The sequence below is a fragment of the Populus trichocarpa genome, chromosome 18, assembly GCF_000002775.5.
Source record: "Populus trichocarpa isolate Nisqually-1 chromosome 18, P.trichocarpa_v4.1, whole genome shotgun sequence".
In the NCBI taxonomy this organism is placed as follows: Eukaryota; Viridiplantae; Streptophyta; class Magnoliopsida; order Malpighiales; family Salicaceae; genus Populus; species Populus trichocarpa.
This window is the reverse complement of record NC_037302.2, coordinates 2,026,091-2,040,140: the sequence shown is the minus strand read 5'-3', so window position 1 is coordinate 2,040,140 and position 14,050 is coordinate 2,026,091. Positions and strand designations below refer to the sequence as shown.

General features: G+C 30.9%; 1 protein-coding gene across 1 annotated transcript; it reads right to left on the bottom strand.

Moving 5' to 3' along the window:
- Positions 1 to 419: 419 nt before the first annotated feature.
- On the bottom strand, positions 420 to 4,142 carry LOC7462989 (G-type lectin S-receptor-like serine/threonine-protein kinase SD2-5). Its single transcript, XM_024590780.2, has 2 exons — positions 3,689 to 4,142; positions 420 to 3,110 (listed from the first exon to the last, which is right to left on the bottom strand). The coding sequence occupies exon 2, from the start codon at positions 3,079 to 3,081 to the stop codon at positions 631 to 633; it is 2,451 nt and encodes an 816-aa protein (XP_024446548.1). The 5' UTR covers positions 3,082 to 3,110; positions 3,689 to 4,142; the 3' UTR covers positions 420 to 630.
- Positions 4,143 to 14,050: the final 9,908 nt, after the last annotated feature.

Genomic DNA, 14,050 nt, shown 5'->3' with positions numbered 1-14,050 from the left:
TTCTCTGTGGAGTGCAGGGAGGTCTTTAAGTTGGAAAGATAATGATCCATTCTACTGGTTAGTTTCTACACAAGTGGAAGGCTTGGTGTTTTTATTGGTTGCTGGCTTAAGGCCTGAGCTTTGCTTGAAAGAATTTTTCTCGTCAATTCGTCATTGATGGCCTGACTAGGATCCAGCCGAAGGAAGTACAAGGCTTGAGAACATTCAGACAATGGGGAAAAAAAGGCAACTAAACCAAAATAGAAGGAAAACTCTGGATATGAGTTTTCTTCCCAACTAGAACGGTGATGTATGATTGTGTATGCCCAGTAAACTTTGGCTATAAGACTGGGCAATCATTTCTCCTAACTTTATCATTTACAGCTAGTCCCTTCTTTAAAATCTTGGAATCTAGTTAAAAATAAGACGGGATTTCAAAGTTTCGAGTCAAAATTCTCTATACTGGATCACTTAGTCTTAATCAACACTCTTCATTTACATATCAACTTGGAAGTGATCAAGCTTTACCAATGGCTAGAGTTACAAAACTTTCAAGTAATATAAAAAATATACAAGAACTTTACGGGAAACACGCAGGAATAGCTCAATTCTACATCTAAACATGAGAATTCCACCAACAGTCAGCAAATGTTATCTTGGGCCAGAAAGCTGGACTGCAGAGAGGTAGGCATCACTATTGCTGTCTGATGGTCCTGAGGAAGTGCCTTCCCCACTTATAGATTTGAAGAAACTTGAATAAAGGCGAGGGCCCAATGGTGATGAAGTAGGTGGCAGTGGAACTGGGGAGAGACCTTCAAGCATTTGGACAACTTTGGTCATTGATGGCCTGAGATGCATATCTTCCTGTATACACCATAACGCAACTTTAATAGACGTGGAGACCCTCTCATCGTCCTTGTCGAACCTCAGCTTCGAATCAAGGATTTCCCTCAGTTTCCCTTCTTCCATCATCTTGAATGCATAAGAAGGGAAATGGGACTTCTCTGAAGATTCAGTTGCAATAAAGTTTTTTCTTCCACCGATGATCTCAAGCAACAGCATGCCATAGCTATAAACATCACTTTTCTCTGATATGGCATAATTTGTGATCCATTCTGGTGCAAGGTACCCTCTGGTGCCTCTTAGTGTTGTGAAAACATGGCTTTGCTCTCGATTCATTAACTTAGCCAAGCCAAAATCTGAGACTTTGGCAAGAAACTGACCATCAAGAAGCACGTTCTCCGGTTTTATGTCACAATGAATGATCTTTACATCACAGTCTTCGTGGAGGTAAGCTAGTCCCTTTGCTGTTCCCACAGCAATATTGAATCTTGCTTCCCAATCCAACAGGAACTCTTCATTGTTTCTCTTGAAGATCCATTTATCCAAAGAGCCATTTGCCATGAACTCATAAGCAAGGAGGCGATGAGTTCCTTCAGCACAAAAGCCTTTCAGCCTAACCAAGTGGTGATGATGGATACTACCAATGATGCTAACTTCAGCTCGAAACTCTTTCTTTCCCTGACCAATGCCTTCCAACTTCTTCACAGCCAGTCGGGTTCCATCTGGGAGAGCTCCTTGATAAACTGAGCCAAATCCTCCTTGTCCAAGCTTCACTGAGAAATTATTAGTTGCAGTCTGAAGATCTCTGTAACCAAACCGGATCGGCATCCCAGATAAAGTCTCTAAGAAGTTATCCTCTTCTGAGGTTTCGCGGGGAGACTCCGGCATTTTCTTCTTTCTCCTGTGATAACGAAATGCCAGATAAAGTAGACCACAAATGGTAATCAATGTGGCAATGACTATTATCACAACAATTGGAAAGCTTTTTTTGCTGCTTCCATCCCCTCCAGCGTTGGAACCACTGCCTCCATCGCTCAAAACTTTAATGTATGCAACAAAACTAGGGCCTGCCTTAGAGTTCTGGAAACTTCCGATGTCACTGAACAGGAAGCAGTTCCCAGAACTGTTTTGGAAGAAAAAAGCAAGGCATGAGCAGTTACTCTGGCAAGCGGATTTGCAACCTTCCATATTGGTTTTTGAAGAGGGTGGGAGAAACCCCAGAGAAAAATAAGTGAGCCCATTCCCAGCACTTACAAGCTCTGTAGAATCATGTGAACCATCACAGGTAGAGACAATACCTGTCTGGCAATTTGAGCGGGTACTAAGACCTGAAGGGCACTGGCATACATTGTTACCAGAACAAACAAAATGTGCATCGCAAGGTTCTGGTCTGCTGCATGGATCACTTGGTATTTTTGTTTGTGAAGCACCGCCACTTTCATCAAGATTGTAGAAAGATATAAAACCATCGTTTCCTAGAACTGCAATCCAAGTGGCACTTGCATCAACACTATCTGAGAAAATAAATTGTGACAGGAACACTTTGTTTCCATCATAGAACCTCCATGAATTTCCTCTGAGAGATGCCACGGCAACTTTTCCACCACCTTGATTGATGGTTATCCGGCTCTCCTTTTGGACAGACCAGTAAGGCTGTGGAGTTTGGAAACCTGCTGAAAGAATCATGTCTCCGGACTTGATTTCAAGGATATGGGTCAGATTATTGGAGTTGGGATCGCTTACAAGTTTCATTCCATCTACAAAATCCTGGTTTGATATGAGTGTATTGGTAGGATGGCTAAAACTCTGCCACAGTACACTAGTGTCATTCCCAAGCAAAACCAAATTTCCTGAATCCTGCATCTCTATTGCAGAAACCCTCTTGCCACCAGTATCAGCTGCCCAAACCACATCTTCCCCTTTCTGCAAAGATACCTTACCATCTTCACCAAAGATAAATTTATCAGAATTTGAAACTGGAGAGCCTCTATTTGCAGACCATATGACCTTCGAGCTACCCAAGTGGACAATGGTTAACAGAAATTGTGTAACATCTTCAGTAGTTGTGAAGCCAAACGCGAAATCCGAGTTGTTAGATCTAAGAAACAACCCATCAAGATTGATCCAAGTCATTGCAGACCCTTGTAACCCTGGATAGATCTTGCCCACACTTTGGATACCAGCCTTGCAACCTCCAGGAAAAAGGAGGACAAACACTGAAATGGACCCCATGAAGCGAACTAAACCCCATTGGTCCATAACCACTCAAGAAGAGGAGGGCGAATTAACTGAACAAAAGAATAGAATTCAGCTCCAAAATCCAGGACACGAAGAAAAGGGCTTTGATGGACATTTTATATTATACAAACCAATGACAAAACTCTACATTCTGCAAAGAATCTAGAATCAGTACTCCCAACAGAAACAAGTTGAACCATGGAAGCAGGTTGCTGTACATCTAAAGCTAACAATTCCAAATTGAGGACAATTTCAGGTATCAGAAGAAAAGGATAACGCTAGGCTACTGAATTCTAAAGTACAGAATTGTATGAACAAAAAATTCAACATGGATAAATGTGAAAGAAGATGACCCCTCTTCTAAACTTTCTTCCCTTCAATTTGGACAAAATGACAGCTGATTGAAAGGGTACCAAAATTTGAACGAAATGAAAGAGAAACCAAAATGGTCAGTCAAGGAAACAAGCCAAGAGACACAGAGAAACCAAAATGGTCAGTCAAGGAAACAAGCCAAGAGACACAGCCTATGTACCCTCAAGAACAGGGTACACAGACAACTTCAAGTCCCAGGACCACTCATGAGAAACGCCAAATTCATAATCAAGAATGACAGCTGATTGAAGGGTACCTTTCAGTTATGAGAATTGAGAAGTACTAAAGGAGGAGGAAGAGAACCATCAACTTTCATTGATGGGCACTCTTCATATCGACCATAAATTCAGACCAACATCGTTGTAGGAACAGACAATATGTGAAAGCTGAGAAGAGGGTGCAGATTCAAAGAAAGCTGAGTTCTTTTGTTGAGCAATAGCTGAAAGAAGGAGAAAGGTGAAGTGTTAGAGAAACAGACAGGCTGGTAGGTGCAGCTATCACCTCATTTCTGTTGTTGTTGCAGAGACAAGAGGACCTGCAAACATGAGTCTATCTGTTCTGGCTGGCTGGCTGGCTTCTATAAACAAAATGTTTTGTGTATGCTTTGCCCGTGTCATCAAGAGTCTAAGAGCTGAAAAGTCTTTGAAGAGATCTGAGTTGAGATGGATTTTATCTTCGAAGTTCCAAAACGTCAAACTATGGATGGTTTCAAGTGGTTTGACAGATCCAATAGTATCATGTCCTAGGTAGCAGTCCTTGTCTTCCTTCCATAAAAAACAATTTTACGTCCTTATTTCTTTCTTTGATTTTTAGTTGAGGGCTCCATTAACAATTAATTATGCAAGCATCACATCACACTTTTGTGCGGTTTAATAGTTGTCCAATGTTGAATTATTGATCCAACGTGAAATGCTTTTTTTTTTTTTATATAATGACAAGAGGTACAAAAAGGTGAAATGAGTACAAAGAATATATCATATTTCTCAAAATATTTTTTTTTATTTTAAAATAATATTTTTTAATATTAATACATCAAAACAAAAAAAATAAATAGATTTTCATTATGCAAAAAAACCAAAAAAACTAATTAAACAAAGAAAACTAAAAAAAATAACCAAAAAAATCGAATCATGAAAAAAACCGATTATAATTTTTAAAAAACCAACCGGTTCGGTTTTGGTTTTATAAAACAAAAATCAATTTTTTTTTATGCTCTTGTACCTCTCTGCATTCAATTTTTCTACAATTTCTTATTATAAAACTGTTGCAATTATAGTTGGAAACGTGACAGTGAATTTAACTTGAAAAGGTTTTTGGTACTAATTATTTTTATTAAAATAATATTATTTTATTTTTTAAAATCTTGGTATTAAATTAATTAGATTTAATCAGATTAATTAAATAATTAAAAACATGATTAAGTTAATTGGTTTTTACCAGGTCATTTTTTTATTTTTTTTTCTATTCAATTTAAAATGTCACCTAAATTCATAAATTAATTCTTGCTTCAAATTATTTACTTCCTTTCAATTTTTTTTTATTTCCTTTCAAGTTTTTGAAGGATGTTAAAAACCCTAGAACAATTCTTGAACTACAAATTCTCGCATCATTATTAAAACTAGAAATCAAGCTTAGAAGATATTATTTTTATTATTTTAATAATTTTTCTAGTTAATTTTAGATTTTAACTATGTTTTCTACTTAGATTTGGATTCTTTTAATTTGATCGGTTTTTATAAATATTTGGTGTGTTTTTATTTATAATTCAAGCTTTTTAGAAAATAGCAAAGAAATTTCTACCTATTTTTCTATAATTTGGAACTGTTTTGCGTGAAATAGAGACGGTAAAAGAAGAAAAGTGTCGGTTAAATTTACTTAACAAATATATTTATAGACATTTTAAATACATAATTTGACAAAAAAAAACTCATAACTTTATATCAAACTTTTAAATTAGATTTAAATTTTGTTAAGTAATTTTACATGTCAAGTTCTATAGATAAATAAGTTCGTTGTAACCAGCTAAAGACCTTTGAATTAAGCTTAAAAATATTATTTTTGCTATTTTAATGATTTTTTTAGTTAATTTTAGATTTTAACTATGTTTTTTTGTTTAGATTCGGGTTATTTTGATTCAATCGGTCTTAAAGTCTATATAAATATTAAAATAATAATATTAAAGTTAAACGTGATTGGATTAAAATAATAATAAAATATATGATTTTATAAAAATTACTATATACTCCAATTCACACGCAAGTATATAATTGTTATTAAAATATCGAATTAATAAGCTCTTTCTAATAATTTAATTTTTTATAATAATTGTTTAATTACTTGTGGATGAATTCCAGAATTGTGCCCGCAACATAAAAGAAACAAAGCAAGGCTTTAATAGATTTGATCTTCTCAACCAAATCTTTATATTAGGTGCACTTTGATTAATAATGACCATTAAATAAATTTAATTTTCTTGTCGTGCTTCTGTCTATGGCAGGGAAGAACTTGCGTGACAGCAGATTTCGAACTTAGGTTAATATATTTATGTTAATGATGAGGACACCCTCTTAATTTAAGCTATGAGAGATTTATTTAACATATTAGAAAATAGTGGCAAATATATAATAATAAAAACTGGGAAAAGAAGAGGGTAACTTACTTACTATAGCAATATAATCTGGAACGTATTATATATTAATTTATTTACGATAGAGAGATATGGGTTGGCTTGTTTGTAACAAAATAATTTTTTTTTTATTAATGTTGTCGAAGAATCATCTCAATCTAATAGTTTAAACTGTTCGGTGAGGTTCCAAGATATGATTTATATTATTCTCCAACACACCACCTCAAATGAAAGCCCTTTGGGCGACCGCTTGATCATCAAGGCTCTGATACCATGTCAAAGAACCATCTTAACCCATTAGCTTAAGCTATTAGGTGAGGTTTCAAGATATGATTTATATTATTTTTCAACAAGCATGGGTGTCCGGACCAGCTTACGTGCACCTCAACTAATCCCACGAGCCCTGAAGTTAACGACTATATAAGCCTCTAATTACCCTGAGTTTTGTGGGACCCGAACTAGTAAAATAAAGCCTTTCTTTCTAATTAACTACAGGGAAATTAAAAACAAACATGATAAATTGCATTCTCTAATCCCCGATCATAATTTTTGTTTATAAAATTATTAAATTTTAAAATTTTCATATAATATTAGTGTTTTTTCTATCTATTTTCATATATCTTGTAACTTTAAAGTTTAAAAATCCTAATTTAATCCATGTTAAAACATTGCGTCAGACTCTAAACGTTACATCAGATTCTCTTGAGTATCGTCATATCTATGTTGTCAATACTAATTTTTCTTGCTTATTAAATTAACCAAAATCTTTGAACGTTTCTGGGTTATAAATGTAGAAGAAGAAATGATGAAAAGGACTTGCAATCATGCAAACACTACTACAGTCTTGTTTGTTCCTATCTTCTTGTGCTCATTGTCACTTCCATGAGAAGAGAGGATGAAAAACTATGTCATTGTTGCTTGTTTTATGAAAAATAATTTTTTAGAAATAATTTTTTAAATTTTTATGTTTTTCTTTGTTATTAAAAAAGTTAGTTAATATTTAGCTTAGTTTCCAAGAAAGTGTACATATTATTTTGGGCATAAAACACTTTTCAGAAGTTGAAAAAAATTTAAAAATATCATGTTATTTGATGATTATATCAAATCTGGTCCTCAAATTTTTGATTGCTATATATTTTGTTTTGAATTTTTTTTTCAATTTCATCCCTTATAATTTGATTTTTATAGTAACTTTGGTCATTATTTTCATGATTGTTATTTTTTTTTCTCTTATCATTTTTTTAATTGAAATTTTTTATCTATCAGATTCGGTCCTCATTCTTTTTATTGATATTTATTTATTTTTAAATAAATTATGAAATTGCAATTATTATTTTTATTTCATCATCTTTCAACTTTTTATTTGTTAGATTTGATCTCTATTATTTTGATTGTTATTTATTTTATTTGAGTTGATTTATAAAATTAGATTTTTTTTTCAATTTCATTCACATTCAACTTTTTAATTTGTACGATTTGTTCTTTATTATTTTAATAAACTTAAAAAAATATTAATAAGTTATTTTTCAACTTATTTTCTATGATATAGTTAAGTATTAAAAAATATTCTTCTATTTATTTTTTATAATACTATCAAATATAAAAAAATAATAATAACGAGACCTAAAACAGCTATGCATAGATTGAGACGTGTAAAGGATTACTGAGAAACAAGATAAGAATATATAACCCATGTAAAATATGAATCTCCAAGAACAAGACTCCAAAAGGATGATCATAATCCGGATATAATAGCTTCTATTTAATTATATAAATCAAGGCCTACCCCCACATTATAATCTTCTCTCTGTTTGGATATGTATTTGTTGCAGAATCAATATCCAATAAATTAAAATGAAGATTAATTGTTTTTCTTTCTTTCTCCTGAAATACGGCTAGTACTGTATTATTCTGCTAGATAAAACGACAACATGCATGGATTATTTAAACCCTAGATCGATGCCAGTAGGAATTGACGACTCGCATCGTTCACTACGACGAAAAACAGGCATGAACTCGGTATTGATCCCCACCGCAAGGAGACAGGATTTCATGGGCTGGTCACATGGCTTGTTAGGTGTTATATATATATATATATATATATATATATATATATGCATGTTGTTGTTGTATATTTTGATCTTAATTAATTAATTAAATGTAAATATTTGATCTCGGGTTGTGAAGTGTTTTTTTTTATTTTTTTATTTGATTACATGGTAATTAAAAACATATGTGTAAAAAAAACCAATGATTTTAAAAATATATGTTTTTTAATCAAAAATATTATTTTTTTATTCATGTGTTTTTTCATAAAATATAGTTTTTATAAGAAATATAATATAGTTTATTGAATAAAAATCACATTGTTTTAAATTGATATATACACAACAATAACAACAACAATAATAATAAATTTTAGGTTCCAAAATCTCTTACATTAAACTAAGATAAATGATGCTATAATATTATTGTGTATGCACACATATCCATCCTAATTGTTAATTATTATTTATTTTTTATTAATATGGATGTCTGGATCATCTTACGTGTACCTTGACTAATTCTATGAATTCTAAAATTAACGACCATGTAAGTTTTCAGTGGCTCTGAAGGAACTCGAGCTCATGACTGTTAGAAAATAAAATTACTAATTTTTAATTTTTAGATAGGATTTTAAGCATATTTTCTATTCATCTTTTTACTCATTGTCGATGAGAAATATTTTTGATAAATCGTCTCCAAGAATAAAAACTTTTTTATTTATAAAGAAGTCTTCTATGCCATGTTGCTTGCTCGAAATTGGACTCCAATTTCATCCCATTTTTATTCATATTATTTTCGTTGCTTTTGACTTCTGTAATACCAAAACTTCCACTCAAAACAAGATCAATTAGGAGAGCCTGCAGATTTGACTAACCCCCCTCCCTTTCAGGTAAGAACTTTTAGGTTTAGATCATTAATTAGTCCACTTAATTAACTATAACTATGACTTTCAACCAGGCAAATGCCTGATTTATGCATATTTTACTTAGTTTTTTAGCTCATTGATTAGCTCCATTGGATCTTATCTCCTGCAACAATTGGTAACCAAGTTTTACATAAAAAAAAAATTTGTATTAGGTAAACCTTTTAAAAGCTTGCAAGTTTGAACAAAGAAAGCTCAAAAGGAACTTTAAGAAAGATCCCCAAGGGGATTAACTTTCTAATGTCGTCTGAGATATATAAAATTGTTGTCTATAAGTCTCTCTTTCACATTTGGAATATCAATAACTATAGATATTAAACTCGATTCAAGTCAAATTCAGAGCGCCGATAAATGAATCGATTCAATTTTTTTTAATAATAAAAATCAAAATTTTATTATTTTGAAAAATAAAAAAAAAAATTATTCAAGTCACAAGTTAACGCGAGTTATAATTAAATTATATTATATTAATTTACTTGATTCGAATTAGATCTCGAATCTACCTGCTAGATCAGATTTAATAACCAGTATAGAGCAAGAAACATGCATCTAGAAATAATATATGGTACAGTGGCTCTAAGTAAAATCAGCATCACGATTTCGTATGTTTTCTCCTCTTAAGTTAATTTCTAAGAAGGAGCAAAAACAATGATGCACAGCAAGGAGCATAGCGTGATGACAAAGGGCTTGAGATCTGCACAGCAGGTCTCAAGTTCGAGTCAGGACGTGCACCTCTTGTAAGAGCCTGGAACAGCCGGGGTTTTACTCACTCACCTGGGCCCACAAAGTGCACTTTTCGGGAGGTGGGGTTTCCTCGAATCTAAAAAAAAAAAAAAAAAATGCTGCCTTCAATAAAGATGATAAGCATAAATCCTTAAACCAAAAGTTAATTATTTTATTTTCCCAGAAGGTGCGTGTTCAGCCCCTTGAATTTATTTATTAAATTAGAATTACTTTCCTGGAATTTCTTGAACTAAAAATCTCAGAATCAACCTCCCTCAATCTTTCTTTCTTCCCAAATCGACTCAATCGCTTTTTTTATATATATAAAAAATCCACGATATTTATTTAATGAATATATGATTAAAGTGCAAACACCTCATAATTACAAGAATATGATATTTTATAAAAAAAAAAAAAATTTATATTAATTAAAAATAGAAAAATAAACTATGACAAGAAAATATCTCAACTTAATAACTTAAAATGTTAGGTAAGGTATCAAGATATGATTTATGTTATTCTCTAACACACCCCCTCACCTCAAGTGAAAGTCATTTGGGCTTGAAACTTGTAAATGTTCACATTATCTTATACTTAATTTTTATCAAATAAATAGGGATGATGAGATTTGAACTCGTGACTACTTAGTCATCAAGACTGCTCTGATACCATGTCAAATAACCTTCTCAACTCAAAAATTTAAACATTTAGATAAAATTCTAAAATATGATATATATTATAGTACTTAGAAGTGCCAATTATTTTTAATTTTAGATGAAGAAATAGCAAAAATCAAAGGAAGAATTTGATCTACAAATTAATATTACAAAATCCGCAGGAGCACATGATCTGTCTGTGTATGGTAATATCTTTTGATGAATTGAAAGCTCCATTTTCGAATCGTGGCCGCAATCAAGAGAAGCTTTTGGTTAGGGCGGCGGCAGCTAGGGAAGGAAAGTTTTTTTCTTTCCCAGATAAACTCTTGGCCCAATAAATATAAGTGCAGCCCACACCCTTTACGGGCCATCTTATCTTACAGTCTTTTACTGGTAATTAAATTAGTGGTGTTTTTTTATATTTCATTTTTAAAATAAAAGAGAAGAGAAATAATTATTTAATGCCGAGAGACAGGCACAAAATTAGAATTCCACCATTTAGGTAGCGTTTAATACGATGGAGAGTATTAATTAGACTAAATAAATAATTATCAAATTTTATGTTTAGTGTATATTGGATTGGATTGAATAATTTGTTATATCGTGATTGATAGACATTACATGAAATAAAATAATATATTGTAATGACAATACACTTATTTTATCCAATGTTTTCCTATGTTTGAAATATAAATTATGATATATATTTTAATTTATATTATTTTTAATATAATGAGTAAATATATAAATCGGAGTAATTTTGGATTTTGAGTTTTGTGGTTTAAAAAAGAAGACTTTTGAGTTTGATGTATGGAAGGAATTTGTTTGTCAATGAAGGTGTCGAGGAAAAGAGGAGATCAGAATACATTAGATTATTTTTTTTACATGCTATAAATAAACGTTATTATTCTCAAACGAAAAAAAAGTTTAATTGTATAATATTTAAATTATATAATATTTGATAAATCATTATTTATTCATCTATAACCCGTGAAGTATAGAAAAATTTGATTTTAAAAATATAGTGTATATAAAAAGCAGTATAGTCATTTTATAATAACAACTCGTGTAAAAATTGAATAATTTTGTCCTACTTCTTTTCCTTTTTTAGTAGGACAAAATTTTCTTCTCTTGAAAAACTTTAAATAAAATAAAAAATAATTTTTTTATTGTCTAAAAATAAACAAAATAACTTCAAAATTTTTTTTTCATATTCAATCCATCATATCAAACACTTACTTAATTATTAGCCTTAAAATTTAATGGTATTTTCCTGTGATTATATTATAGGAAAATTTATTAAAACATGGTTAATTGATATATTTGAGATCAAATTAAAAGTAATGTCCACCTACTTTTTAGATTAAAACTTTGTTGGAATTTAATCTCCAACATAAGTTCTTTAACATGAAATAATAACATGATTTAAATAAATTATGGGTGAATTGAAAATTAATTTCAAGGAACATTGGTTAACATGTTTTGGTGAAACTCAAATCTTTTTAAAAAATATTTACCCCACTTAAAAAAAAATAAAACTTTATTGGTGCTTATAAAGTGAGAAGTTAAAAAGTTAAAATCGGACCAAAAACACCCGAACAGACTTGGGCTTAAACCCGCTTACACCAAGTGGCCTGACTTGGGCCCGTGTTCGTTGTAAGATAACATTTGGATTGAGGCAAACCCATCCAAATCTGACTTGGGCTTAGTCCTGTGAGTTTGTATCAGAATATCTATCAAGTAAAGTTCAAGCTCAAATACTGTATGCTTAGATAACTATAATAAGTAAGGCATGAAAGATATCTCTAAGTAAAATTAAGAAACATTTTCATTATACCTAATTTTTTTAAAATGAAAAACAAGAGCCTTGTTTGGATGAGATTGAAAATAATAATAAAAAAAATCGACATAAATAATTAGATAAATAAATAAACCCTATTTTTTACCAAGATAATGTATCATGTCCTAATTTCTTTTTGACATGTCCATTATCACATGTTCATGTTTGTGCTTCTTAGTTACCAAATAACATGTCATGGGACATCAATTGAAACTCCAACCTTCTTTTGTTTTTACAATTCAACACTATCAATTATGATGGATATGATATTTTAAAAAAATAATTTTTAATTGAAAATATATTAAAATGATATTTTTTATTTATATTTACTTTACACCAATACACCAAAACAATCAAAAACATTTTAAAAAAAATATTAATTTGATGATTTTCAAGTGAAAATAATTTAAAAAGCACTTTGAAAAACAGAAGTTATCACAATGTCAAACAGGCACTAGCCATTAAGTAGGTGTTTAGAAGTGCATTAACTTCGGCTTTTAAATGTATTTTAAAAATACATTTCACTTGAAAATGCATAAAAATAATTATTTTTTAGTGGTTTTTTTTTATGAGTTGTTGTTGAAAATAAAAAATATTTTAAAAAATCATTTTTAAACAAAATTTTTTTTTTTTTTTACAAACACCCTGCATCATAATACTAAACAAACACTAAAATTTAAACCTCAAAAAATAAGTTATCAAATATAAGTTTATATTAGGCATTTACAAGGGTTTTTTTTTTCTTGAGAGAGAGAGAGAGAGAGAGAGAGAGAGAGAGAGAGAGAGAGAGAGAGAGAGAGAGAGGAGAGAGATGGAATTTAGGAATTGAAGCACGTGATGGATTGGGAAATTTTTTTATCAAACACAAAAATAACAGGTCATATGCGCAAAACCCACGCCTTCTCTCTGTTCAGAAAAATCACACCTCCTAATCTTTAGACGCGTAGACCACGTTGTCAATATTATCTGCTTTCGAGCTGACGTGTCACCACCCCACATGCCCTCATGACTCCATTACCTTTTGCCTTACCTCAAAGACATGATCCAGTCATTGATGATGAGGGCTGATCGCTGCTCAAAAATCATTTTGGAGTAGAGAATTTGAAAAAGAATTCAGATTATTTAAGGGATTTTTTAAAATAAAATTTATTTTACCAAAATTATTCAAAAGATTATCCCAAACAATGATGGTGGATTCACCATCCATTTTAAAACCTAGAATTTCTACCAATTTTATAAATGTGAAATGTGAAAACTTATTTGTATATTTTTTTGCTTCAAATTATTTTTTTTAGTTTTTTTTATCTTTTTAATATGTCGATGTCAAAAATAAATTTTAAAAAATAAAAATAATATTATTTTAATACATTTTCAAATGAAAAATATTTTGAAAAACAATCTTTATCGTATTCTCAAACACCCTCTTCCCTCTTAAAAGAACCCTCTTCCCTCTTAAAAGAAAAGAAATTAACTTTAAAATTGCTCTATGAACTTATATATATATATTTTTTATCTTCGTTATTCCCGCTACATATATTTTTTATATTTTATTTATTTATTTTAGGACATGAAGAAAAAACAATCTAAAAACAAGGATACTATCTTCTTTTATGTCATTCAAGATTTGTTTGTCCTCTTTGGATAACCAAAAATAATAACAAGATATCAATTTAGTGTATAAAGCTTCAAATATGAATCATATCATGATGATGGTTTGGGATTATCAAAACTCTATTTTGGTCATTTTATCAAGAATATTCTAAGTTTTTATCTTAATATGGATATAATGGGAAAAAAAAAAGTGT